General features: G+C 37.8%; 2 protein-coding genes across 6 annotated transcripts in view; one reads left to right on the top strand and one right to left on the bottom strand.

Moving 5' to 3' along the window:
• Positions 1–27955, bottom strand: part of si:ch73-389k6.1 — a 778105-nt gene that overhangs the window by 228108 nt on the left and 522042 nt on the right. The window lies entirely within an intron of this gene.
• Positions 1849–27176, top strand: LOC103911012 (NACHT, LRR and PYD domains-containing protein 3-like). Of its 5 annotated transcripts, XM_068220560.2 has the most exons (13): positions 1849–1929; positions 2610–2660; positions 3484–3588; positions 4144–4228; positions 4784–4979; positions 5075–6851; positions 8195–8368; positions 8767–8940; positions 13419–13592; positions 14674–14847; positions 16425–16598; positions 24763–24809; positions 25581–27176. In XM_068220560.2, the coding sequence occupies exons 2-13, from the start codon at positions 2617–2619 to the stop codon at positions 26105–26107; spliced, it is 3651 nt and encodes a 1216-aa protein (XP_068076661.1). In that variant the 5' UTR covers positions 1849–1929; positions 2610–2616; the 3' UTR covers positions 26108–27176. The 5 variants fall into 5 exon arrangements, 3 of the variants coding, with proteins under 3 accessions (XP_068076661.1, XP_073804196.1, XP_073804197.1); XR_012402457.1 differs by lacking the exons at positions 13419–13592; positions 14674–14847 and having other exon boundaries at positions 1849–1925; positions 25581–26189; positions 26688–27176; XR_012402458.1 differs by lacking the exons at positions 13419–13592; positions 14674–14847 and having other exon boundaries at positions 25581–26189; positions 26688–27176.

Genomic DNA, 27955 nt, shown 5'->3' with positions numbered 1-27955 from the left:
CATTCACTCTGTCCAGTGGACTAAACTAATTGACTAGTGTAAGGGCCGGGTGAATGAGGGTGTAGGGCGAGATCAGACACTCTGATTAGTTTCTTAAAGACAGGGGTTTTCTACAAAGGTAGATACATGTTCCTCTGAATGACAAGGAGGCAAATCAGCTTCTAACGCCGAGAGGGTTATTTTACCTTTATCTAACTCTATAATTTTAACACTTTACTCTGAATTACCACAACACTTGAAATTTAACACCAATGAATTTGCCGTGTAGTCTTCTCACTACATCTAAAAGTGTCTCCACAGATTGTGGTTCAGTCGTTCACAAGCATTAAAATGAGTAAAATATTATTTTAATAATGAAGAATATCTGGATGAGGAAAAGATCATAAGTGTCACTATAAACCCTAAATGAACCCAGTTTACCTCTGCACACGACATCCGTGCCTTTAAATAATATATTCAGCTTCATTTATTGTGTTTCCACTAAACTATTTCATCTCATCAAGAGGGAAAAGATGTATAATCATGAATCTTGTTCTCCTGCAGATCTAAATATCAAGGATAAATCATATATAACAACATTTATATTAGAAAAATCCTGTTTGCAGATTTGTTTTCTGCCCACAGCAATAGTTTAATGAAACATTATGTTTTCCCAGAAGTTGTGTTCAGATATCTACAGAATCTTTTCTTAATAAAGGAAATAAAAGCCATTTAAAACAGTGCACGTCTCATCAGCTGGTTAAAGGATGACTAGAGGAAAATGAGCTGTGTTTCTGTTTTACTCTACTTTAACAAGCAGAAAACTCACACTGACTTATTATCGTATTGTTCTGAACATTTTGAGAAATGACGACGATAAAGGGTGTCAAACATCTGTAAATGAGTGATCATTATATAATCAAAACCTTTCATTAAAGCTGTCCTGTTCTCATCTTACAGCAATTTAGACAAGCTTTTACAACCATTTCAAACACTGACCACTCGATATACAACCACAGCATCAATAAACACACTGCCTTAACTATGTGTTTTAATCTATGTGAATAAAGACAGATTAACAGATATATTGATTAAATAGGAGAGTGATCACCAAACACCTTCACTAATAGACAGATAATACAGTTAAACTCAAATGAGGAGCTGCAAACAATAAACAAGATACAAACTGCAAGAACTAGGGCGACACGGTGGCTCAGTGGTTACCACTGTCTCCTCATAGCTAGAAGGTAACTGGTTCGAGCATTAGCTGGGTCAGTTGGTGTTTCTGTGTGGAGTTTGCATGTTCTCCCAGTGTTGGCGTAGGTTTCCTCTAGGTGCTCCGGTAAGTAGGCGGTTCATTCCGCTGTGGTGACCCTTGATAAAAATCAGGGACTAGGCCGAAAAAGAAAATGAATGAATGAACATTTCAGCGAAATTTAAAACTGTTTTGGCTTCAGTCCTGACTAATCTAATGTATAAACACACTTATATTATTGAACAGCATCTGAGAGAAAGTAATAATTCATCAGAGAGATCTGTAAGGGGTGTACTCATTTCCATTTCCATCTGTAATCTTATTTTATTAGTCCAATACTGCTTTAAATATTTTTCAGAGACCTCTTGGATTTTATTTCAAATACCTTTTTCTCTATTCTCATATATGTTTGTAATATATGACACTATATATACTATACTTTTTCAATACTCTTTCAACACACTCGTGCTCAGAGAATCTGCACAGATATCTTCAGCTCCAGTGGTTTGTGTGTCGTCTTCAGGACACGCCCACAGTCAGGAGAGTCTCATGAATATTCATGTCAGTGTCACTCTGTGGAGCCAGTAATATTTCAGGATATACCTGTAGATCACACAGGTGTGTTTTAGTGAAGTGAAAGAGTGAAAGAGCTCAGATTGTGTTCCTGCTGCACAAGAGCGTCTGTACTTCTGCATGTGAGTTTAACACTTCTACATTACGCTGATTTGTGGAGATGATGAAGGGTTTATATGTGTGAGTGTGATTTAAATGTCTGATTCTGAAGATCAAATCCTCAAACACAGATTAAACACTGAGTCAAACACGCTCATTTAAACACTGTGTCTAAAAGCTTTATTTTTAATCCCTTTAAAGTGTTTGTGCTCTTCTATATGAGACTGACTCAATAGTGTCCAATAATTCAGCATTAAATATAACTCTAAACATTCAGAGTCACCAAATCAAAAGTAAAGTTAAAGCAGACCTTCAGTTGAACAGGAGGAAAAGCTGCTGAAAACAACAAGCTGACGATCCTTAAACAACACTGCATTTAACCTTTGACCGTCAGAGTAACTCATTAACCAAAGAGCCTCTTTAGTAGAGAGACATTTTAATACTCACTAAATCAACAATTGGCTGAACCTGAACTTCTCTTGATAAACTCTATATAACATGCATTTACCTTTAATCAAATGTGAAACAGCTGAGATGTCAGATCAGGGTTAAACCAACTGCATTATATATATATGTGTGTGTTTGTGTGTGTGTGTTTGTGTGTGTGTGTGTGTGTGTGTGTGTGTGTGTGTGTGTGTGTGTGTGTGTGTGTGTGTATGATTGTTTCCTGAAAGCTCTGCTAATGTCTGCATTGGTGTTTTAGCTGCAGTATGGCAGAGGAGCGAGTAAAGGACTCTCTCTCAGAGAAACACAGGTATTGACTCTGTTTTTACACCATTATTTCAACACTTTCTCTGAAGAACAAACACCAACAACAATGCATTTATTTGTGTTGCTATTGCTTGATCAATTGGTCAAATGTGGGTACAATTTTCTTCTTAGCTGGTTCTTGGTGATAAATGTTGGAGAACTACTGGTTTAAAGCCTGTTGTGTAGAGGTACAACTTGTCATTTGACTGTTTGTCATCAGTTGTAGTGCGGAAATTAGTTTATATGGATTTATATGGAGAGAGACCTTTGCACTCTTGTCTTGACATGTCTGAGAATATTAAAATAAGCCCCTCAGCTGTCAGAACACAGTAAACACAGTAAGTGTATTTCTGCACACTCACTATAATCTGCTCTTTCACTCCACTGAACTACATATACAATGCAGAAACCATTTAGCTCAGGCTGATCTAAAGGGTTAATGCTGACATCTGATGATCAACAGGAAAAATTCTTTCCAACAGCACCAATCAAGACTGCATGATCAGATGCTGATATTGCTTCATTATAGGAAGTCATTGGGCTAAAAACAGCCACAAACATAACAAAAGGGTGCTACATTTGAACAAGACACACAGATTAATACAGATATACATGTTAAACTTAGTGTGTAGCTCAGTGAAGGGAGTTTTATTTATTTATTGTCTTTTCTACCTAGAGATTATATTAATGTTTTGTTTTTATGTTTAGGCCAATAATTAGTCTGCTCTTAATTAAACTGAACAAACTCATATTTGTCTGATAAACTCTTGTAAAGGAGACTGAAGTTTGTCCTGCAGTTTATTGCTCTGGTGTGTTTGTGTGTTCAGTGTAAGATCAGGATCAGGTGTGTCCAGCTCTGTGTCTCTGAAGAGTGACCGGTCTAAAGATAATCCACCAGAGTTCAGTGGGGAAACACCATCATCTGCTCAAAGGTATTGTGTGTTTTACATTATTGCTCACACATGGAGTGTTTTGTGTAAAGCATCAATTCAGTAGAGAGAGTCATTCCTGAATAAATCAGTTGTTTAAATTAATCAAATGACTTTAGTGATTCATGAAGACATTTACAGACACCTGGCGTCTTATTCAGAGGATCTTTCAGTCAATATTAATATCATTTGTGGAGCATGAAAGATGTTTTAAAGAAGTTTATAACTAAACTGTTGTGTAAATACATCTAAATAAAGGTGAAGCTTTTAAAGGTAAATGTAGATGTGTTGTTTTGTAGCTAAAAGTGTGTGTAATAATGAACTGTAAATCAAACTTTCAAAGCTGCTTTCTAATAATGACTTTGTGGTTGACAGGGCTTTCTAATGACAGAGACAATTGACTGTGATTTCTCAGCTAAATATAACTCAAAACTCAAGTAACAAATCTGTCCACTGTCTCATTATGAGCACTACATGTATTATTTTCAGTGTTTGTAAGATATATCTGTATGTGTTTGCCTGTAAATGTGTAATTACAGTAGTTTTATCTGTTAACAGTGTTGAATATGAGTCAGCAGATTCAGGAGACGAGACTCACAGGAGACACAAGAGCTTCACAGACAATCTCCAGTGGATCTTCCAGGTGGGAAAAAACTCATTTATTATAAACAAATAAAATAAAAACAGTTATTTACAAATATACTGCTTAATTCAAATGTCGAGCAATTCATTTATTAAGGAATAATTGACTTCAGTTCATTGAATTCTTATAAAATTATGCATGACTGTGATACTCGTGGAGTCTCCGTTACACCTCTGTGTGCATTATTTTCTAATAAATGAACAGATTAGTCAATTATTCTGAAATCCCACCAAGTCATTTTGGTTTAATAGATGTACAAATGATTATGGCTTGACTAAAGGCTGAGCTTGTGCTTTTGGTGAAACTCTAACAGTAGTCCAAATCTAGACTAGTCATCAATACAAAGATTAGACAGACTTCACACATGTAGTCATTCTGTAGCTGTGAAATAATGAAAATCATTCAGCATTCATAAATGTGCTCAATGCCTGTCTGAATCTACTCCATCTGAAAACAACTGCACACCCTATAAAGCACAGTCCTGTAGTATAATGTTGAGTAATGTATTTTCAATTGTTCAGTAGTTTGTGCATGTTCTCTTTTCTTCAATCATAGAATCTTGAGAGTAAAATGATCAGATTTCTGAAGAATGAACTGGAGAAATTTAAGAAAATCTTAAAAGAAGAAAACAGACAAGAGTTTGTGAAGGAGTTTAATGAGAACAGAAGCATTATCACAGAAGCAGCTCTTGATCTCACACTCTTCTTCCTGAGAGAGATGAAGCAAGATCAAGCTGCTGATACTCTCCAGGGTAAGAGACTCATGACCATCTGTCAAACTGATACTTACTAATATAGCTGGAAAAGTCAAGAGTAAATCTCTCTATTTCTTTGCTCCTGTGTTTAGTCGAGCTGTTCTTCAATAATCAGCTTAAATGTAGCCTGAAGAAGAAATATCAAAGTGTGTTTGAAGGAATTGCTCAGCAAGGAGACTCCACACTTCTGAATAAGATCTACACAGATCTCTACATCACTCAGGGTGCGAGTGAACAGGTCAACACTGAACATGAGATCAGACAGATTGAAGCTGCTTCCAGACGTCATCAGTCATTAGAGATACAGGTTGAATGCAAACATTTGTTTGAAGCAGCTGAACAAGACGAGCGGATCAGAACTGTCCTGACAAAAGGAGTTGCTGGCATCGGGAAATCAGTCTCTGTGCAAAAGTTTGTTCTGGATTGGGCTGAAGGGAAAGAAAATCAAGACATCAGCTTCATATTTCCTCTTCCATTCAGAGAGATGAACTTAAAGGAGAAAGAAAGACAAAGTTTAAAAGACCTCATAACTCAGTTTTTCCCAGAGACTAAAGGACTGAACCTTACAAGAAGCACACGATTCAAAGTCCTGTTCATCCTTGATGGATTGGATGAATGTCGTCTTCCTCTGAACTTTGTTGGTAATGAGACGTGTCGTGATGTATCTTCAGCAGTCTCTCTGGATGTTCTCCTGACGAACCTCATCGAGGGAAATCTGCTTCCTTCTGCTCTCATCTGGATCACCAGCAGACCAGCAGCTGCCAGAAAGATTCCTGCGGACTGTATCGACCGGCTGACAGAGATACGAGGATTCAATGATGCCCAAAAGGAGGAGTACTTCAGAAAGAGACTCACAGATCAGAATCAGGCCAGAGAAATCATTGATCACATTAAACAGTCAAAGAGTCTCTTTATTATGTGCCACATCCCAGTCTTCTGCTGGATTTCAGCCACTGTTCTCCAGAGCATACTGAAACTGAAACACAGGGCTCATGCTGAAACACTGCAGGAATCTCCCAAGACTCTGACACAGATGTACACACACTTTCTCCGCTTTCAGATGCAGCAGAGCAAAAGAAAGTATGATGGAGAAAACACAGCAGATGTCTCCTGGGATCCAAAGCTCATCCTTTCACTGGGGAAACTGGCCTTCCAGCAGCTGGACAGAAACAATGTGATCTTCTATGAGAGCGATCTGAAAGACTGTGGCATTGACGTCTATAAGGCATCGGTGTACTCAGGCATGTGTACCCAGATCTTTAAGGAGGAGACGGGAATCATTCTTGGTACCATGTACTGCTTTCTTCACTTGAGCATTCAGGAGTTCATTGCAGCCCTTTATCAACATCTGATTCTAGACAGCGACAAGAAGCATGGATTGTTTTTACAGATAAGCAAAAATAAAGGCGTGACCGATTTCCTGAAGACAGCAGTAGACAAGGCTCTGGAAAGTGAGAATGGACATCTGGACCTTTACCTTCGCTTCCTTCTCGGTCTGTCACTCCAGTCCAATCGACAACTCTTACGAGGCCTGTTGACACAGCAGGATGACAGAGACCAGAGCAAAGAGGAAATAATTGCCTACATCAAGCAGAAACTTGAAGGGAATCTGTCTCCAGAGAGATCCATCAATCTGTTCTACTGTCTGAATGAACTGAACGACCAAACTCTGCTAAAAGAGATTCAGTCTCACCTCAGTAGAAAAAGTCTGTCATCTGCTCGCCTTTCACCTGCCCAGTGGTCTGCTCTGGTCTTTGTGTTGTTGACCTCAGAGGAGGAGCTGGAGGAGTTTGAGCTTCAGAAATTCAAGAGATCAGACGAGTGTCTCATCAGAATATCAGCAGTCATCAAATCCTCCAAAAGAGCTCTGTAAGTCAAAGTGCCATGTTTACTTGCAGTGAAAACCTTATTTATAAAGCAGAACAAGCAGGATTCAGCATGTAAATTCACCAGTTACTCCCAGTATGCATGCAAGTGAGTGTCTGGTGAACTTAGAGAAGAACAGATTCAACTTTATAGTTACTTTCACCATGTGTATCTGATATGAATAAAACACATCAGCAAATGATATTTGAATGTATTGTCAGACTTTCATAGACATTTTTGTGTTTCACAAACTCTAAATGTCTTGTTTTACTAGTGCTTGTGTGTATTTACATGTAAATGTTTCTCTAAAACATAAAATAAGCATTAGGCGGTTAAAACACTGCATAATTGTGATGATATGACGCGTCTTTCTCTGGCTCAGCACCAGTCAACACACCTGCTGTTGAACTCCCTTCCTCCTCATCCCTGTCTGATGTGCCGAAGTCTATATCAGTGAGCGAGAGAGACCGTGTTCACTCCGCGTGTTTTTAAATAATCAAACGTCCCCGTGTCGTGCAACACAACGAATCGATAATGAAATTCAATTATGAAATTCACTGCCAACCCTTTGAGTAATCGATTTTTATTGATTTAATCAATTCGTAGTTGCAGCCCTAATACAAATATCTGTCATTTCCCGGAACAGGCTCCGGCTAGATCCTGCTCAAATTAAGCTCTGATTTATATACATTTATATATTTATAATGTCCCGCTGGGCAGCAACTTACACAACTTTTTTTGAGTGTTGTGAATGAAGCGCGCTGGGACTAATGTCCACATGTGCCCAATAGAAACAAGGCAGTCAGCAGGCACGGAGAAACAATCCATGGCAACACTGCTGTAACTTTCACTCATTGAAAAATGTTTCTCTGCCTGCGTCGTGTTCAGCTGATGAGCCCCCGAGAGCTATATACCCCACCGTGATTGGTGGGCCTTGTCAGCTCCACAAACAAAAGTGTAAAGTGCCGTATATATCAAACTCACGGGCCAAACTAACATTAAACTTTCAAATTAAGGCGAGGACCACAATCTATCGTCCCGTGACGGACCACGAGTTTGAGAAGCCTGCTGTAGAAGCAGCTTATGGCTCCCACACTGCCCCCTATTGATGAGCACTCACAATTACAGCTGTCAAATAAAAGTACCGGTACTAAAAAAAATTCGGAATTGTATTGTTTTGAGAGCTAGGGTATCGCTATGCTTTTATAATATCGGTACATCGTCCTACACTACTGTTAGTATATACAACCATAAGGGTGAAATCTGGTGTCCTTTTCATGAGTGCGCATTGTTAATCAATGAGGTCCCAGATGACCACATCAATATTGTGTTTGTCCTCTACACAGGCTACAGAGCTGTAATCTCACTGTTCAGTGCTGTGAGAGTTTGTCTTCAGCTCTACAATCCTCAAACTGTGTGCTGAGAGAGCTGAACCTGAGTAACAATGACCTGCAGGATTCAGGAGTGAAGCTTCTCTCTGATGGACTGAAGAGTCAACACTGTAAACTGAAGACACTGAGGTCTGTTTTCAAACATCTAATTAATTGATTTGTTTCTTTTTTTCTCTTTACATCAGATGAATTACTAAAATCCCAATGCTTATATATTGTGTGTTCTTCTTTCTCAGATTGGTCTTGTGTAATGTCACTGTTCAGTGCTGTGAGAGTTTGTCTTCAGCTCTACAATCCTCAAACTGTGTGCTGAGAGAGCTGGACCTGAGTAACAATCACCTGCAGGATTCAGGAGTGAAGCTTCTCTCTGATGGACTGAAGAGTCAACACTGTAAACTGGACACACTGAGGTCTGAGTTTAAACACCTGATTTATTGATTTGTTTCTATTTATTTTATTTTATTTTTTACATCAGATGAATTACTTAAAATTGCACTGTTAATGTAATCTTTGTTCTTCTTTTTCAGATTGGCCATGTGTAATCTCACTGTTCAGTGCTGTGAGAGTTTGTCTTCAGCTCTACAATCCTCAAACTGTGTGCTGAGAGAGCTGGACCTGAGTAACAATGACCTGCAGGATTCAGGAGTGAAGAAGCTCTCTGATGGACTGAAGAGTCAACACTGTAAACTGGAGACACTGAGGTACAGTATAACCCTCTCACAACTAAAAGCTGTATATTTGTGCTTCTGCGTCCATAAATATTCTCATCAAAAGAGCCGCAATGCTTAGTAAACTCTCTGAAACAGACAAACTCTGGAACACAGCTTCGGAGCAGGTTATCTTCAGAGAGTAAGTTGCTATGGCTACCTAACATACCCCAGAAGTTACCTCCGATTTTGGAACCAAAGCTGAGGTTATCTACTTACTTACTCTCAAACTTACCCGGGTATGTCACATAACCTGCTTTCTGGAATACCCCCCAGAACAGACCAAAATCCAAAGGCAAACTAAACACAACATTACAGGGCTTATAAGGACAGAACCAATTAGACAACAATGAACAGCTGAAAACAAGGAGTGATCCTGTGAGCAGGCATACAGGAAATGAAAACAAAACACAAGACAAGAGCTAGTGCCCTCAAGAGTCTACATAAGGGCACTGCAGCAGATGTGACAAACACACTCACTAGCACAGACACACACTCATACACATACACACTCATACACTGTGGTCAGTTTTGTTAACTCAGTTCACCTATACCATATGTCTTCACACTGTGGGGGAAACTGGAGCTGGGACTCAAACCAGTGACCTTCTTGTTGTTAGGCGAAAGTGCTAACCACTGAACCACTGTGCAACCCTCTTCTTCATTATATCTTCCTCTAATCGTGCAGGCAAAACCAATGTTAGAGCTGGATTCAGGTGCAGTTCTAATGTTAAATATAATCCATACACAAAGAAAATGCCAGAGCTGAAGAGCAGAAAACACAGACAAGAGAGACACACACACATACAGCAAACTATGATCAACACATAATGACTGAAACAGAGGAGCTTCAACACACTAGTGAGTTAACAAGGGGGTGAAGAGTAACTGGGCAACTAACAGCTGTAACATGGAGAACACAAGAACAACACAATATTACACGGACTGGCCAACCAGGACCGTGACACAGCTCCCTTCTAGGAGAAGACTCCAGGGGGGTATTCCAGAAAGCTGGGTTAACTTACCATCTGCTAAAACCTAAACTCTCGGTTGATTTACCCAAAACCTGCTTACCGCGAGTATGTTGGTTCCAAAACAGGTGACGAGTTAGTTAAATCAACCTCCTGAAGATAACCGCGGGTTAATGCGCGTGCACGGCACACACCTGAAGGCATTTTCAGTAGATCGCCGAATTAAAGAGTCACCATAGAAAATCACGGTAAGAAAAAAAGGGCAACGCACTTTACAGAGGTGGAGGTTTTAAACACAGAGATTACACATCTGATTCAACGAAGGAAAGAAATATAGAATAAGAAATAGATAAGAAAATAAAAAATAAATAATAAGAAAATTTATTAGTTTATTAAATTACACATGCCACCCTCCATTTTATTGTAATGATAAATTAAACTACTCTTTAACATCCTTTTTGAGTATGTTGTGTAACCATTCATGCATTTATTTTTCTTGCCATTAATTTCTTAAAGCCACAATATGTGTATTGACTAATAAGGCTTATAGAAATTGTAATCTTTCTGGAGCTAGAACTCTGTCCAAAGTCATTAAACACAGAAACATTATCATAAAAGGTAATATTTAATTACTGGAGCTCTTTATTTAACACTCTACAATATTCTTTCCGACATGCAGCTAATAGAAAGAGGCCTGTCTAACTGCTGTGTCCTATAATAAACGTTGAGTTTTTGACTTAAACCACACACTCTGTCACTGTTGTAAGTGACTGTTGTCAGATAGCTTTAGGTTCTTTTTATTTTGCATGCAAACGAAGTTCCTTCTGCCTCAACTAACAAGCAGTGTAAGAATTTTCTGCACTTTTCCATATTTGAATATTACTCTTGGATCACAAAATCTTTTATCTACATATTTAAATTCTAAAGTAGCTGTATAAGGTCCATCTTCAAAGATAAAGTCACATGAGCATCACCTTAAGGTGAGAAATGTATTTGAAAAATATGTTACACGTTTAAAGGTGCGTGTATAAAGCAGTGTACAAAATCATTCATTTTATTTCAGGAAATGAAGAAATGAACAGACCAAACTATTTGATTAAACAGTTTTTTGACTAATAATATTTTCCATCTGTTTTGTCTGCTTGGGTCACTGAGATTTCCTCTGGGTCAGGCTGCAGGTAGGGTGTCATCGTATAAGGCAGAAAAGAGTATCTTTTGTCCTCCAGCAAGTAACAATGTAGTGCCCAGTAATGATTCTATTTTATAATACAAATATAATAAAAATAAACATTGTGTTAAGCAACATTTGCTTTATAGTTTTTTTTTTTTTAACTATATTTGTGTTATACACTTGAATCATTACTTCCTCAAAATCAGCCATTTAGCCTCAACATAGTGATGAGGTGGGGTGTGTGATGAGCTGGTAAGTGGAAGCAGTAATGAGTTAAATAGTTGAAACACCAAAAGATTAAGGATAGAAAATTAAGTTGTACCTGCACACTTATACTTTGGACAAATTTTATATTATCAGTGTCCTTTATTGACTGATGGAGCTTTAAAATCGGCTGCAATTAATGCACACAATAGCATTTAGAAACCCTGAAAAAAATATTATATTAAAAAATGTAGGTGTGTGTGCATGAATGTATATATAAGACTGACGTCCTACATCTTAAATTAAAGATATATTTTCCTACAAAAGACAAAGCTGCCACTTATAATATTATACAGAAAAATGTGAGGGTGCAGAAGAAGAGAAATAACACAAGATCTGTAAGTGAGATTCGAACTCGCTCCGATGTGCGCTCCGTTGTTCTTTATCGACACACTGTCCACTACGCTATTGCCGTGCTCTGTATCATCTGTGTAATGATACGCGGTAATGTATGACCAAGGAACTGTACAAAAGTGTAAAAAACAGTTCAGTGCCAGGCATACTGTACAGGTGGTCCTACTGCCACATTGTACAGTTGCCTAAAATGCCCTGACGCGAATACAAAGAGCTGCACTGAATGTTTTTTATGGTAAGCGCAGACCCGCGGTTTGTCACATTTGATTTCAAAAAGGTTTGTTAAATACATTAACATTATAAATTTGGTTATGAAAAAAACTGCACTTATAACCCTCTCAACAACGAAAAAACTTGTATCTGTGCGTCCACATCCATAAATATTCTCATCAAAAGAGCACGCAATGCTCAGTAAACTCTCTGAAACAGACAAACTCTGAAACATAGCAAATTACTCTCTGAACATAACCTGCTCCGGAGCAGGTTATCTTCAGAGAGTAAGTTGCTATGGCTACTTAACATACCCAGAAGTTACCTCCGATTTTGGAACCAAAGTTGAGGTTATCTACTTACTTACTCTCAAACTTACCCGGGTATGTCACATAACCTGCTTTCTGGAATACCCCCCAGATGATCCTCAGAGGAAAACACACAACAAGAGTGAGTTCAGCAGCTGGAGGTGTTACAGTGGACAAGGGTGATGGGCAGGGCCAGACGGACTCTGCAGATGTTTTTTTGCTATTTCTGCAGAGAATTTTGGTAAAAATCGGCGGATTTCTGAGGAATTATTTTGGGAGTATCATAACTAAATCCTTAATTAGTGAAATAAAAAGTAATACCTTTTTAATGTTTTTTCAATGTTTAAATTGCAAATCTAATCAGATTCACTTTATTTGGTAGACAAAGCAAGTCTCTTATATAATCTCTCTACTAAAAGACTGAAAATATGACAGTACACTGCATTGTGCATAAATCAGATGAACATTTTCATTTTATTCAATAATATTACTGTAATTTATATAAAAAAAAAACTAAATAAATTTAGATTTACACACATTTACTCAAGTAATAAGCAGAATTAATGATGGGCTAAAAATCTGCAGAATTCTGCGCGCAGATTCCGTGTGGGCCTAGACATGGAGGAGAGGCAGGTTAATGACATGACAGGGTACAGGACAGGTGAGGGGAAACTGCCAGGCAGGAGGACAAGGCAAAGCCAGGGACTACTGGACAGTAAACCAGAGCAGATCCTGTGGATCAGGATAAACAGCTGGAGCACAGAGATATAATGTGTTCTTAAATTTTGCATTCACGGGTGAGGCAGTCCTCATCACTGGCACTGATCAATATAATCATATATTTTCTGTATTTCTATGATGTCTATCTCTGTTTGCTTTTATTTGTCTGTTAATATGCAACTTTTAAATGTGCTAAAGGAAATGATTATTATTTACTTTTGTTCATGTGTTTTATTGTCTGTCATCTGTGGACCTTTTTGCGTGATTTTCTCGTCTTTTGATAAAAATATTTCTTGGACTATTCAGACATCTGAAGGAAACCATTTACTGTAGTTGCATAAACATAAATCCTATTAAAATCAGCAGATGTTCTCACTAATTAGTGAAGTTAAACCAGTCACTACAGTCAGACGTCCTTCAGACTATTAAACACACCAGATTAACACATACATATTGTGTTTGTCCTCTACACAGGCTACAGTTCTGTAATCTCACTGTTCAGTGCTGTGAGAGTTTGTCTTCAGCTCTACAATCCTCAAACTGTGTGCTGAGAGAGCTGGACCTGAGTAACAATGACCTGCAGGATTCAGGAGTGAAGAAGCTCTCTGATGGACTGAAGAGTCAACACTGTAAACTGGACACACTGAGGTAAATGATTTTAATCAATGGTTTGCTAAATAATTGCAGACTCCTGCATTTTCAGATGAATACTGTTCTTACATGTGTGGTTTCTGTGTGGAGTATACATGCTCTCTCCATGTTTTTGTTATTTAATTTCTTTGTTTCTGTTATATATGTATCTGTTTCACTTTATTTTGAAAAGTGCTTTGAGATGCAAAGTTTAAAGATGCTACAGAGTTATTTTAAATAGTATTTTCCTGTGTGTGTGTGTGTGTGTGTGTGTGTGTGTGTGTGTGTGTGTGTGTATATATATATATATATATATATAATTTATTTATTTATTTTTTGTGGGCAGAATTCAGTGTTAAATGTAAGACATTATTTATAAAGACAGACAGGTCTACAGAATTATTATTAGAGTGTATGAACGTGAATAGCAGCTGATGTTTTTGATTTAACGGCCACAAAACTTGATGCTGAACGCTGTGAGTTTGTGTCAGGATGATGATACATGAGCCGACTTTATGAGCAATGTTGTACAGTATTACAGGCCGTGATGCTGCTTGAAATGCTACTTTCAGAAAATTGGCAACAAACATTTTACATACAAATTGTAAATGTAGGTTAGTTTATAATATTGTATCAATAGTATGAGAGGACTAGTTACCTACCTATCTCACTCACTATCCTTCAGCTTAGTCCCTGATTTATCAGGGGTAGCCACAGAAGAATGAACCGCCAATTATTCCAGCATATGTTTAACACAGCAGATAGCCTTCCGGCTGCAACCAAGTACTGGGAAACACCCATTCACACACACACTTATACACTACTGCCTATTTAGTTACCTATTATTCCCCTATACTGCGTGTATTTGGACTGTGGTTGAAACTGTTACTTTTTACTTTTTTTTTAAGTGTACTTTTTTAAAAGTGTAGTCAGTTCTTCTACTTTTACCAGAGTCATTTTAAACTTGAGTATCTGTACTTCTACTTAAGTAACGGATGTGTGTACTTTTGCCATCTCTGCTACAGTCAGATGTGCTTCAGATTATTAAACACACCAGATCAACAATATTCAATCAATATTGTGTTTGTCCTCTACACAGGCTACAGTTCTGTAATCTCACTGTTCAGTGCTGTGAGAGTTTGTCTTCAGCTCTACAATCCTCAAACTGTGTGCTGAGAGAGCTGGACCTGAGTGACAATGACCTGCAGGATTCAGGAGTGAAGCTTCTCTCTGATGGACTGAAGAGTCAACACTGTAAACTGGACACACTGAGGTAAATGATTCTCCACTCTACAATAACTACAGTCAGACAGTTTCATATTAGAGCTCTTCATGCTTGAACATGTTAACCCTGGGTGATACTAAACCCCAGATAACAGGAATTATGGTTTATCAGTGATTGTGTTTCACACTGCTCATACTATACCTGTAGTTAACCCTCAGGGGTCCAGACTGAAAACCAGACTGAATGTGCCTGAACGAGAGTTTAGAGTAAGCAGTCTTGTAGACTAGAATATTTACTGCACAATTATGTGAAATTATTCTGTTCGCTCAGTCAGAGAAAACATTACAATGATCTACATTTTGTTAAGTTTGTTTTGGGTGATCTCAGCTGTATGTGTGAGTGACAATGCTCATGAATAATTCACACCTGAGAGACAACAGACACTCCCCCACTCACCCATCAAGGGCAGTGTACAGCAATGTCCATCTGCAGAAGCTAGCCCAAACTCAATGCTTGTTGTGTTACTGCTGTGTGACCATGTAAACACTCTGGGTGAACAATATACAGTGCTCAGCATATATAAGTACAGCCCTCACTAATCTCTCTTTTACATTCATAGTTTAATAGGAAGCTCTACAGTATTATATTTGTGCATATACAATAGATTAGCCAAATCTGGAGCTCATCTAACAAAATAACTCATGATAACGGTCCAAAAACTACTACAGACAAATGTATGTGTTATAGAAAGATATTAAATACAAAATTAAACAGAGGAAAAATCAAGAGAATCAAAACAATGGAAGAATTTAGCTGAAATTTAGTAGGGTTTTTGCAATATTTAGACTGAATTAAATTGCATTATCTTTCAATTTCTGAATATGTTTGGTGACTAAAATATGATGTTCATAAATAAATCAGTTTAATAAATGTGTTCTGTTTAAATGCAGCAGAATACACTGCCTATATTGACTGAGAAATGGAGGAAAGTCTTGGTTTTCAGAATGGGCTGTCCTCCATTATGCTGAGCGCTGTATGTGACTTATACAGCCGCACATATAATATATATTTGAAATGGTGTAAAACGTGTTCGCCAAACTCTCTTGTGCATTAATCCAGCATTTAATAATCATTTCTGAATGAGTCTGAGACACTGAAGTAGAGGAATGACAAACGCTTTAAACACAAGAATAAATCAGATTTAAACATGAAAAACAATTACTGTAAATCTAAATCATATTTGAAGAGCTTTAATATAGATTTCACTAATAGTTGCAGTCTCAGTTCACTGTTTGAAAACTTTACCAGGTTGTGTCTTTCTGTGGGTGTCGACATTCAACATCACTTTCTGTGTGAACAGCCCTTAAATATTACCAGATGCGGAGCCCAAATGTGCTGCGGTAATATTTTATTTATATTTATATGAACTTCTACAGATGATGTCGAGTCCTTGTTGAGTGTGTGAGTGTGTGTGTTTGCTGATGTGATCAATAAGGAGAGCTGATCAGGATGTGTGTGTTCATCACTGCTGTTGACATGAGCAGAAACAGCAGTCAGCATCTTCACAACACAAAGAGATGTGTGATTGTCCAACTGTGTGATGTGGACTATTGCTGTGTTTGTAGATTGTCTGGCTGTATGGTGACAGAGGAAGGCTGTGGTTTTCTGTCTTCAGCTCTGACTTCAAACCCCTCACACCTGAGAGAGCTGGATCTGAGCTACAATCATCCAGGAGATTCAGGAGTCAAGCTGCTCTCTGAACAACTGGAGGATCCAAACTACACACTGGACAAACTCAAGTATGTGGAGCAGCACTGCCTTTTTTATTGTGAATACAGATACTTTGATACTTCACTGCTCTTCTAGTGTCCAGATATGAATCAAAGCTGTTAAATATGTCAGTGCACTGGGGCAGTTCTCACATTAAGCGTGATATTATATCTCATATTAACACTGTACAGTTTCAGCATTGTAGTTGAGCAGTGAAACTTGTTCTCTACATTTCTGCTGAAGAACTGTACAGTATCAGCTCAGAGATGTGTGTGTACTGTTCTCCAAATACGTCCTGTGTATACTTTAACAGCAAGTTAAACTCTCCCTCATGAACTTCACAGACACAGAATGTCCTTTATCACACTTTAATAAGGGCGGAGTAAAACTATAAACAGGAAGAAAATAAACAATATCAATTTACATTCACAATGTGGACATAACAAAGATGTTTCTGGCAAATATCTCATATCTTGTAATCTGGCTCTTTTCTGCTTCTAAACTAACATGAACACAAAATATCAGGCAATAAAAGTGATCAGCAGACAGTGATGCTGGTTCTGATATAGTCCAGTGACAATCACATGTTGAACAAACTCAAATAAAGCAAATGACAAAAAACTCCTAAACTAATCCTTTATAACTGAAGTATTATGAACAATAAACAGAACACAAACCCACCAAGCTTCCAAAGGGCGAGGAGGACTGCAGATTGGTCTGGATTCACTGCTCTCCAACTTAGCAATGTTTGGAGATGATGAAGAGGCATTTGACAGAAGATGAAGATCTCCATCATATTTCAAGTCATTTAACACTGAATTCTGCTTTATTATTGTGCTGCGCTTTTGTCAATTGATCATTGAATGAATCCTTCAGTCTTTATATCTGTCTGTTTCTGTGTTTCCATTCTGTTTTCTGTTTCCACATCTGATCTAAAAGCTCTGTGTGTCATTCAGAAGCTGATTTGACAGCTCCACACACACTCATGTTGTTTTACTGCAGTTATTAATGCACTGAGATCAGCCAATCACAATCCAGCATTCAGCACACACTCCACATGTCTTATTGTGTGTGTGTGTGTGTGTGTGTGTGTGTGTGTGTGTGTGTGTGTGTTGTCAGGCCCAGATTAAGACCTCAGGGGCCCCTGGGCACATTGTCTTGTAAGGCCCCCTACCTGGCCGCACCCCTATAGTTGAATTGAAAAAAAATAAGAATTAAATAATTTTTAAATAAAATGAATCTATAATTTTTTGCCCACATATTTAAATAAATGCTATATAGTACATATGTATTTATAGTCTACAAAGATTTAACTTATTTTTCAAAGCATTGAATAAAAATACTAATAAAACTATATATATATATATATATATATATTTTTTTTTTTTTAAGGGTATTTTAGTGTATTGCTTTTACAAACTTATAAAGCATATTATTGCCATGGCATATAACGCACAATGCTTCTCCAATCCAGTTCTATGAATCTGAGTCTTTCATAATACAAACACTGCTTTACTGTCTTTCTCCTTCTCTCCCTGTATTTTCTCTACTTTTCTCGTGATGAAGACTTGATTATAAACCTAAAAGTATCCAATATCACACACACTATACCTCTTCTCTCCCGTCTCCCTCCTCTTCTGGGCCTTTCTCTCTCTCTCTCTCTCTCTCTCTCTCTCTCTCTCTCTCTCTCTCTCTCTCTCTCTGCACGAGGTGAAGGAGTGGTGTGGGGTGTGAGAGCAACACGCTGAACTGGTTTCAGGGTTAATCTTTTTTGTTTTCTTTTTTTTCTCCTTTTTCCCCCCCTTTTATCCTTTTTCTTCTTTTTTAGAAGATTTATTTTTGTATTATTGATTCATTTGTTTTGGTTTAAACTAATACCAGCGATCCCCTCTATGATAAGGGAAACCATGGCGTTTCTCTCGGGAGAGGGAACACCTGGTTTCTCTATCAAGAATGGATGCAAAGTTTATTCGGACCAAGTTTTTACGGTTGAAGAAGTGCTTTTGGCAATGGCAGAAATAGTTGAGCACGAAAATATAGTATCTGCCTCAAGAATGAATAAGGCTGTGGTAGTGTTTCTTAAAGATGAGAAACACGTTAATGATCTCGTGGAAAACGGAATTGTTGTTAACGACACGCTAGTACAAGTAGTGCCCTTGCGTACACCGGCTACTAAAGTAACAATCTCAATTGTGCCTCCATTCATTCCCAATGAGCAAATTCTTAAGGAGTTGAATCGTTTTGGTGAGTTTGCGGGTTCTGTCAAAATGGTTCCGTTTGGGTGCAAAAACGTCGCTTTAAAACATGTGCTGTCTTTCCGTAGGCATGTATTCATGTTTTTAAATGCGCAGTCTAAGACTTTAGACATTTCGTTCCGTATTCAACACGGGGACAGTTCTTATATGGTTTATGCAACAACAGAGAGTTTGCGGTGTTTCGAGTGCGGGGATTTGGGGCACAAAAAGCTCAAATGCACTCATAAGAAACAATTAGAAAATGAAAAAAATGACGGAATGAATGAAGAGCGCAATGATCAAAGCAACAGCAGTCAAAACAAAGAGAAGCGGCCTACAGCGGTGAAAGACGTAGTGATTCCGGGAAAAAAAACAGAAAACAACCGGCATTAATGGTAACAGTTCAGGGATGCTAGATGAACCCAGCGTTGTTTCAGAAGTTGGTTTTACAACCGAGCAAAGTGCCGAAGGCTCAAGTTCAACGTTAGAGGTAAGTGCGTTTACTTCAACTCTGAGTGCTGGTGATAATGCTGTAAGCCCGTCTGTTTTGAAGGAAAATACGGCTGTTGATAAGGAAAATGATGGTGTTGGTGGCAATGTAGTTTTAAAAGAGAGTTGTTTAGAGTCGGAGGTGATTGCAGAGAATGAAAATAGTGATGAAAATATGGAGGACTGCGATGATAACTGTTCAGAATTTTCGGAAATTGAGTGTAGTCAGTCGTTGGATGATGTGTATTCGGTAGAAGAATTGAATGCTTTTTTAGATTCAACTAAAGGAAAAAAGACTGACATAGTTAAGCACTTTCCCGATAGCAATACATTTATTAAATCGGTGCTGATTGCTCAGAAAAATGTGGGCTATGAGGTACTTTCAAAACAAAAACGATTCCGATTGAGTAAGTTTGTAACAACGTTACGCAAAGCTCAAGAAGAACAAGGAAGAGTGTCAAAACGAAAAAAGTAAATCACATGGGAGAGGGATCTATTTTTATTTTTGTTTTACTTACCTGTTATTTCCTGTTTTCCCTTTCTATCTTCCCTGCAATGCAGATTCTTAAAGTAGGATCATTAAACATAAATGGGATGAGGGATGGGAGTAAAAGAGCTTTACTTGTTGAATTTCTTAAACTTAAAGAAACCCATGTAACTTTTTTACAAGAAACACATAGTGATCAAAAGAATGAATCTGAGATTAAGTTATGGTGGGAAGGAAAAACTGTTTTTAGTCATGGTACAAATATCAGCGCAGGGGTAGCTAAAGTACTTAAATATAAATATTATATCAGAAGTAGAAATAGAGAAAGGACGTATTATGTTGGTAAAAGCTAAAGTAAACAATCAACTCTTTGAATTTATAAATATCTATGCTCCCAATAAATGCTCAGAAAAATTAGCATTATTTAAGAAATTAAAAGATTTTTTAAATAGTTATACTTTGGAAGGATTTCTAATTGTGGGAGGAGATTGGAATTGCACTCTTAATTTTCTTTTAGATAGAAACAATCAAGAACCACATCCTGCATCGGCATCTTTTTTAAAAAGTTTCATAATTCAGAATGATTTGATAGATGTGTGGCGAGACCAAAATGCGGAAATAAAACACTATACATGGACTAAAATAAATCTGGGAATGATTAGTGTAGCAAGACTTGATCTGTTTTATGTAAAGTGTAGTGATAAAAACAGAGTAAGTGGGTGCAATATCTTTCCCTGTTGTTTATCAGACCATAATTTAATTACAGTCAGTATTGTTTTAACACAATCTAATTGTAAAAGCCCTTATTGGAAATTGAATACTGCTTTATTGAAAGAAAAACAGTTTTATGAAAAATTCAAATTATTTTGGGAGGAGTGGAGTATTAGGAAAAAAGATTTTAAAAATTTATTACAATGGTGGGAGTTAGGAAAGATTCAAATAAAAATTTTCTGTCAACAATATACATGGTTTTCAACAAGAAAAATAAAACAAAAAATTTCGGAAATAGAGCATGAAATCTGTCATATTACGTCTGGCATGATACAGCATTCTGATTCATCTTCAGCAGTCTTTTTAAGTAAAAAAAATCAAGATTTAAAATCTTTATTGCAAGTGCGGGCCAAAGGTGCTTTGATAAGATCTCGGTTTATGTCATTGCACGAGATGGATGCTCCTACTTCTTATTTTTTTAATTTAGAAAAAGTGTCAAAAAAACAAAATGAAATGTACTGTTTGAAGACCCCTGAAGGACTAAAGACTTTTGATCCAGAAAAAATGAGAAAGATTGCAGTGGATTTTTATTCAGACTTATACAAGAAGGAAGAAACTAATATTGAGTGCATGTCACAAATAATGGAAAAAATCCCTACTCTTACTGAAACACAGCGCAAGTTTTTGGACAGTGCTATACCATATCAAGAATTAATGGATGCAGTAAAACAGATGAAGACGGGTCGAGCCCCGGGAATTGATGGACTGTCTATTGATTTTTACAAGTCTATGTGGAATATTATTGGAAATGATTTTTATGAAGTGATTCAAGAATGTTTTAAAGAAAAAAGTCTTCCTACAAGTTGTCAAAGAGCTGTTTTAACACTTTTGCCAAAAAAGGGGGATTTGAGTGATCTTAAAAACTGGAGGCCTGTGTCTGTTTTAACTACTGATTATAAGTTAATGGCCAAAGTGTTGGCTAATAGGTTAAAGACTGTACTTGGTGATTTAATACACCCAGATCAATCCTATTGTATCCCAGATAGAACAATTTATGACAACATTTTCATGGTAAGAGATATTTTAGATTATTCTAAACTAAATGATGTGAATGTTGGTTTTTTGTTTTTAGATCAAGAGAAAGCATTCGATAGAGTGGACCATGGTTTTTTATTTGAAACTATGAGAGCTTTTGGTTTTGGAAATGTTTTTATTTCTTGGATCAAACTTTTATACACAAATGCTTCATGTGTTTTAAAAATAGGTGGTAGCTTAAGTAAACCAATAAGAATACTTAAAGGCATAAGACAAGGATGCCCTTTATCAGGCCAGCTTTATGCTTTGGCAGTAGAACCATTACTGTGTTTATTAAGAGAAAATTTGTCTGATTTTAAACCTGATGATATATGCAATTCAGTTAAAGTAATAGCTTATGCAGATGACATCGCTATTTTAGTAAAAAATCAAAAAGATGTTGATGTTGTTAAAAACAGCATCTCTTTATTTGAGAGGGCTTCATCTGCAAAGTTAAATTGGATTAAAACAGAGGCTTTTTGGTGCAATGAAAAAAGTACAATGAGGTTACCTGTTATTCCTGAAAATGTAAAATGGAAAAAACATGGTTTTAAGTATTTAGGTATTTTTTTGGGATCCGAATCGTATCAAAGAAATAATTGGGAAAATGTTAAAGAAAAAGTGTGTAATAGATTATCAAAATGGAATTGGATTTTACCACAACTTTCGTATAGGGATAGAGTACTGGTTATAAATAACCTTGCTGCATCTGTTCTATGGCATAAATTAATTGTGTTAAATCCACCAGATGGTTTTATTAGAGAAATTCAAAAAGTGTTCATAGATTTTTTCTGGAATGGAAACCATTGGCTAAAAGAGACAATATTGTATCTACAATTAAATGAGGGTGGTCAAAGCCTCATGGACATTAAGTCCAAAGTAGCTGCTTTCAGATTGCAGACTGCACAAAAACTCCTTTATCAAAAGTCTCTAAACTGGACTGCTATTGCTTGCACCTTATTAAACAGAGTAGGACGGATGAATTTGAACAGACACCTTTTTTTAATGAATTTGAAAGATATTGATTTTAATGGGCTTTCTTCTTTTTATACATCAGTTCTAAATGCATGGCAAATATTTATAGTTAAAAGAGAACTGACCGAAGTAACACAAGAATGGGTACTTGAGGAACCATTAGTTTATAATCCTTTATTGGTTGAGATTTTGAAATCAAAGGTCTGTTCTACAAGATTAATTCAAGCAGGAATATGCAAAATCTGTCATTTAAGAATACAGGATAGTTGGATTTCTGCAGAAAAACTTGCTAAGAAAATCAATGTTCACTCTGTTAGGTTTATTGAAAAATTGTTATATGAGGTTCAAAAATTGTTTCCTGTAGTGCCATTGCAAACAGAAGTAACTAAGACTGTATTTCCCAGGATTAGTGTAAAAGTAAATTTAGAAGAATGGCAGGAGGATGATACTAGATTGCTTTCATTTAAAACACCGCAACTTGGTTTCTTTGATGAAATATCTAAAAAGTCATTCTATTGTCTTTGTGTTAAATTTCTAAATTTAAAATCTTTGAGAGAAATTCCAGAAACCAAATGGGAAAATTTTGTAGAAATTGGTACCACTCCAAAAGGATGTTGGAGGTCATTATATAAAGTACCAATTGAAAAAAGAAGCGGAGATTTACAATGGCGGATCTCTCATTGGATATTGGCAACAAATCGTTATAAGAATCATCTAAATCCGGTACAAGGAGATAAATGTATATTTTGTGGCCTTTCAGAAACAATGGCTCACCTATTTATTGGATGTTCAAGGCTTTTTAGATTGTTTGACATGTTGAGAGACTTGTGTCAGAATTTTGGTTTCATTTTTACTAATAGTCTTTTTATCTTTGGACCAAAATACAATGCTTTAAATAAGAAAAAAATTGTTTTAACAAATTTTCTATTAGGTAAGGCAAAACTGGCAGTATGGTTGACAAGAAAAAATAAAATACTGTTAGACAGCAATACTGATCCTTTGGACTTGTTCAGAATTTTGGTAAAAAGCAGGCTAGTAATGGAGTATAAATATTATGAATTGGTGAATGATGTTGATTCATTCTTTCTTGTATGGGGTATTGAAAATATTTTATGTCAACCTAATGAAGAAGGAGGTTGTGATATATTGCTGTAAACTTGGTGGTATTAGTTTTTTATCATTGTTTTATTATTATTTATTTTGTGTGTTATTGTTTATTTTTTATTATTTTTGTGTGTATATACATGTTTTTGTAATAAGCTGTAATTGTTTTTAAACTGATACAGTTTTTGAACTGTTGTAATTAAAGAGTTGTTAAAAGTCTCTCCTTTTCTGTCTGTCTCTCACACGATGAATCCAGTCCGCGCTGCGCTGCCGTTAGCCTCATCCGTCTGGTTAATGCTAGCTACTCATCATTTAAAGTTGTTTTCAAATCATTTAAAGAGTTTTCTCTCGCGTTTGCTAAATCCACTTGTCCACTCATTTTTGATCTATGACAGATATAACGTTACACTACAGTCCGCTCAGTTTAGTGCGGGTTATTACAAAACTGACGTTTCCGCACTTGACCAATTACAGCATTCTGTTTAGTTAAAGAAAGGCAGTTTAAATATAATAATAATATTAATATGTGATCGCGATTTTTTTGCTCAGAGGAAATACAGTTGTCTGAGCAATATAGTTTTTGAAGAGAGGGAGGTGCGGCAGGCGCCTATAATAAGGCTAAACGTTATTAAATACCCACGAGACACTTGTGACTTTATATCACATTTGCATTATTTTTAAAAATGTTTCCTTCCTGTTAAAAATAAATATATTTCCAATCTGATATGTAACGGGGAGAAAAAAAAGTAGCACGGGTTCAGCTGATGGTGGACTCGAACCGAGTTGATGATCAATCGCGTCAAACGATGAAGCATTGCGCCTTACAAGGTGCGCCACTGCTGCTGTATCAATTCACAGCTCTTTACTCATGTTGTCTCTATCAATCAGGCATCAGTGGGCGTAAACCCTGAATAGCTTAGTCCAACTAGATGTGCTATTTGCAATTAGCCTAAAAAGACACTCCGAAATTGTCTTTTTTTCTCCCCCCTCTCAGGGGCCCCTAGTGCGCACGGGCCCCTGGGCCTGTCCCCATAAGGCCCATTGGTTAATCCGGCCCTGGTGTGCGTTATAAGCTGATGTTTGTGTACTGACTGAATGTGAATCTGTGTGTGTTTACAGTCTGGATCATGGAGGAGAGACGAGGATTACAGCAGGACCACGCAAATGTAGGACTACACACACACACACACACACACACACACACACTCTCAAACACACACACGCATGCACACACTCACACAATTAGACACACACTCACACACACACACACACACACACACACGCTCCCTTCTGTTTCTCTCTCTCACACGCACACGCTCACACACAATCAGACATACACACTCACTCTCACAAACACACATACACACACACACACACACACACACACACACACTTCCTCTCTCTCACACTCACACACACACAGCAGTGACCACATGCGCGCACACACACACACACACGCTCTCTCAAACACACACACGCATGCACACACTCACAATCAGACTCACACACACACACACACACACACACACACACACACACGCACCCTCTCTCTCACACGCACACGCTCACACACAATCAGACATACAAACACACTCGCACACAAGCATGCACCCTCTCTCACACACAGACACACACACACACACTCACACACTTCCTCTCTCTCACGCTCACACACACACACAGCAGTGAACACATGCGCACACACACACACACACACACACTCTCTCTCTCTCTCACACACACTTCCCCTTTCTCTCTCTCACACACACACACAGACACAGCAGTAAACACATGGACACACACACACACTCCCCCTCTCTGTCTCTCGCTCTATCTCACACACACACACACACACACACACACACACACATACACACACACACACACACACACACACAGACAGCTGTGGTTGTAAATGTGTGTGTTCTTGTGTTCAGATGTCTGTTTCCTCACTCTGGATCCAAACACAGCAAACACTCAACTCATTCTGTCTGAGGAGAACAGAGAGGTGAAGAGTGTGAGAGAGAATCAGCCGTATCCTGATCATCCACACAGATTTGATGATTATCCTCAGGTGTTGTGCAGAGAGAGTGTGTGTGGACGCTGTTACTGGGAGATTGACTGGAGTGGAGATGATGGTGTGTGTATATCAGTGTCATATAAGAGCATCAGGAGGAAGGGAGGAGGTGATGAGTGTGTGTTTGGAGATAATGCTCAGTCCTGGAGTTTGTTCTGCTCTTCCTCCAGTTTCTCATTCAGACACAATCACACACGCACTGATCTCCCAGTGGATCCGCTCAGCAGGAGAATAGGAGTGTTTGTGGATCACAGTGCAGGAACTCTGATCTTCTACAACATCTATAGAGACACAATGAGCCTCATCCACTCAGTCCAGACCACATTCACTGAGCCGCTCTGTGCTGGGTTTGGGCTTAATTATGGATCATCAGTGAAACTGAGCTGAAGACTGACGAGAGATTTACCCAGAATCCTCTGCAGGAGCAGTCAGCAGCAGTGTGTGTGTGTGTGTGTGTGTGTGTGTGTGTGTGTGTGTGTGTGTGCATGTGAGAGTGTCTGTATTTGTGTGCATGTGAGAGAAAGTCTGTGTTTGTGTCTGTCTGTCTGTGTGTGTGTGTGCGTGCATGTGTAGTGTGAGAGTGTCTATGTTTGTGTGTGAGAGTTTGTATTTGTGTTTGTGTGTGTGTGTGTGTGTGTGTCCATGTGCATGCGTGTTTGTGAGAACGTCTGTTTGTGTGTGTTTGTTTGCGTGCGTGCGTGTTTGTATTTGTGTGTGTGTGTGTGTGCATGACAGACAGTGTATGTGTGTGTGTGCGTGTTTGCGTGCGTGCATGCGTGTGTGTGTGTGTGAGAAAGAGATAACATGTTTGTGTTCAGTTATGTGCGTGCATGTGAGTGTGTGTGTGTGAGAGAAAGGGAGAACGTGTGTGTGTGTTCACTGTTATGTGCGTGCGTGCGTGCGTGCGTGTGTGTGTGTGTGTGTGTGTGTGTGTGTGTGTGTGTGTGTGTGTGTGTGTGTGTCTCAGTCTTCATCAGTGTCATCATTGATGTTGATGAAGTGTCCTCCAGGATGCTGCTGTGTTCAGATCAGCTCATTCTTGTCTACAGATTGATCTTCTTCATTGTTTCTCTGTTGTTTGAGCACAAATAATAAAAGTCAATGTCAAATCCACTGCTGATATTAGAATGTGATGATGAACATGGAAATGTCTGAATCCTGTCTGAATCTCTGTCAAATCTTGAATCAACTGTAGAGAAATCCAGCAGCTCAATGAATAAAGGAGAAATGAAGTGTGACGTTTGTTTCTGCTCTTCTGATCTTCTTCTTCTTCATGATTTGACTTGAACTGAACAATAAAAACACATTTATTCCAGTATTTATTGATCTGTTCATGTTAGTTGATGACAGTAAAGTTGTTCTCTGTTAGTTCTTGTTGACTCTCAGTGCATTAACTGATGTTCACCAGCACAACTGTGCATTAATAATGCTTAATAAAGCGAATAAATCAAGCTCAGTAATGTCTGTGTCCAGTAATAAGCCTGTAACTCTTGACTAGATGAGGAGTTTTCAGTGTTGGATTGACTAAAGTAGGAAAACACACAGTTTAGCTGAAGCTTTCCTGCTGCGCTCAGAGAAATAAAGACTTCTGCTCCATCAAGACCAACACAGAGACACTGAGGAGGAGCTTCTGAACACAGACCAGACGCTCTCTCAATCACAACACACACACACACACATTCAGCACGTCTGTGGACACATCTGCACATTCAGCCACAGTTACACACACACACACACACACATCTCTGTGTGTATGCTAGTTGAGGTCAGTTATGGTGTCACTGTACATGGAGTCAGTCTACAGCTAAAGTTCTCTACAGTTGTATAGCCGCGGGGTTTAATGTGTCGATTTTATTCTCTACAGATATATCTCCTATGACTAAAGTTTGTCTATATTTTATTTCTTATTTCATTCAGTCATTTATTTCTCATCTATAATCTTGTTGTGTTTAAGGTCATGGCTGGTCGTATGAGCATTTCACTGGATATTGTCGTGTGTATGAGTTTGTGTTTGATAAAGAAAGCTGAATTTTAATGTAAAGTCAAATGAGATATTGAATAAACAACATTTCAGCTGAAGTTAAAGTTTTATTTTCTCTTGATTATTCATCTTTATTAACACTTGATGTGATTCTCCCTTGTATATTCACTGGGTTCAGCTAATGTTGTGTCTAACAGTAATATTCTGTGCTAGTTTCAGCATCCTGATCATCTTGAGTTGCTTGTTATATCAGT

This window comes from Danio rerio, chromosome 4 (assembly GCF_049306965.1).
Source record: "Danio rerio strain Tuebingen ecotype United States chromosome 4, GRCz12tu, whole genome shotgun sequence".
NCBI lineage: Eukaryota > Metazoa > Chordata > Actinopteri > Cypriniformes > Danionidae > Danio > Danio rerio.
The sequence above is the reverse complement of the archived record's forward strand: the minus strand, read 5'-3'. Positions and strand labels throughout refer to the sequence as shown.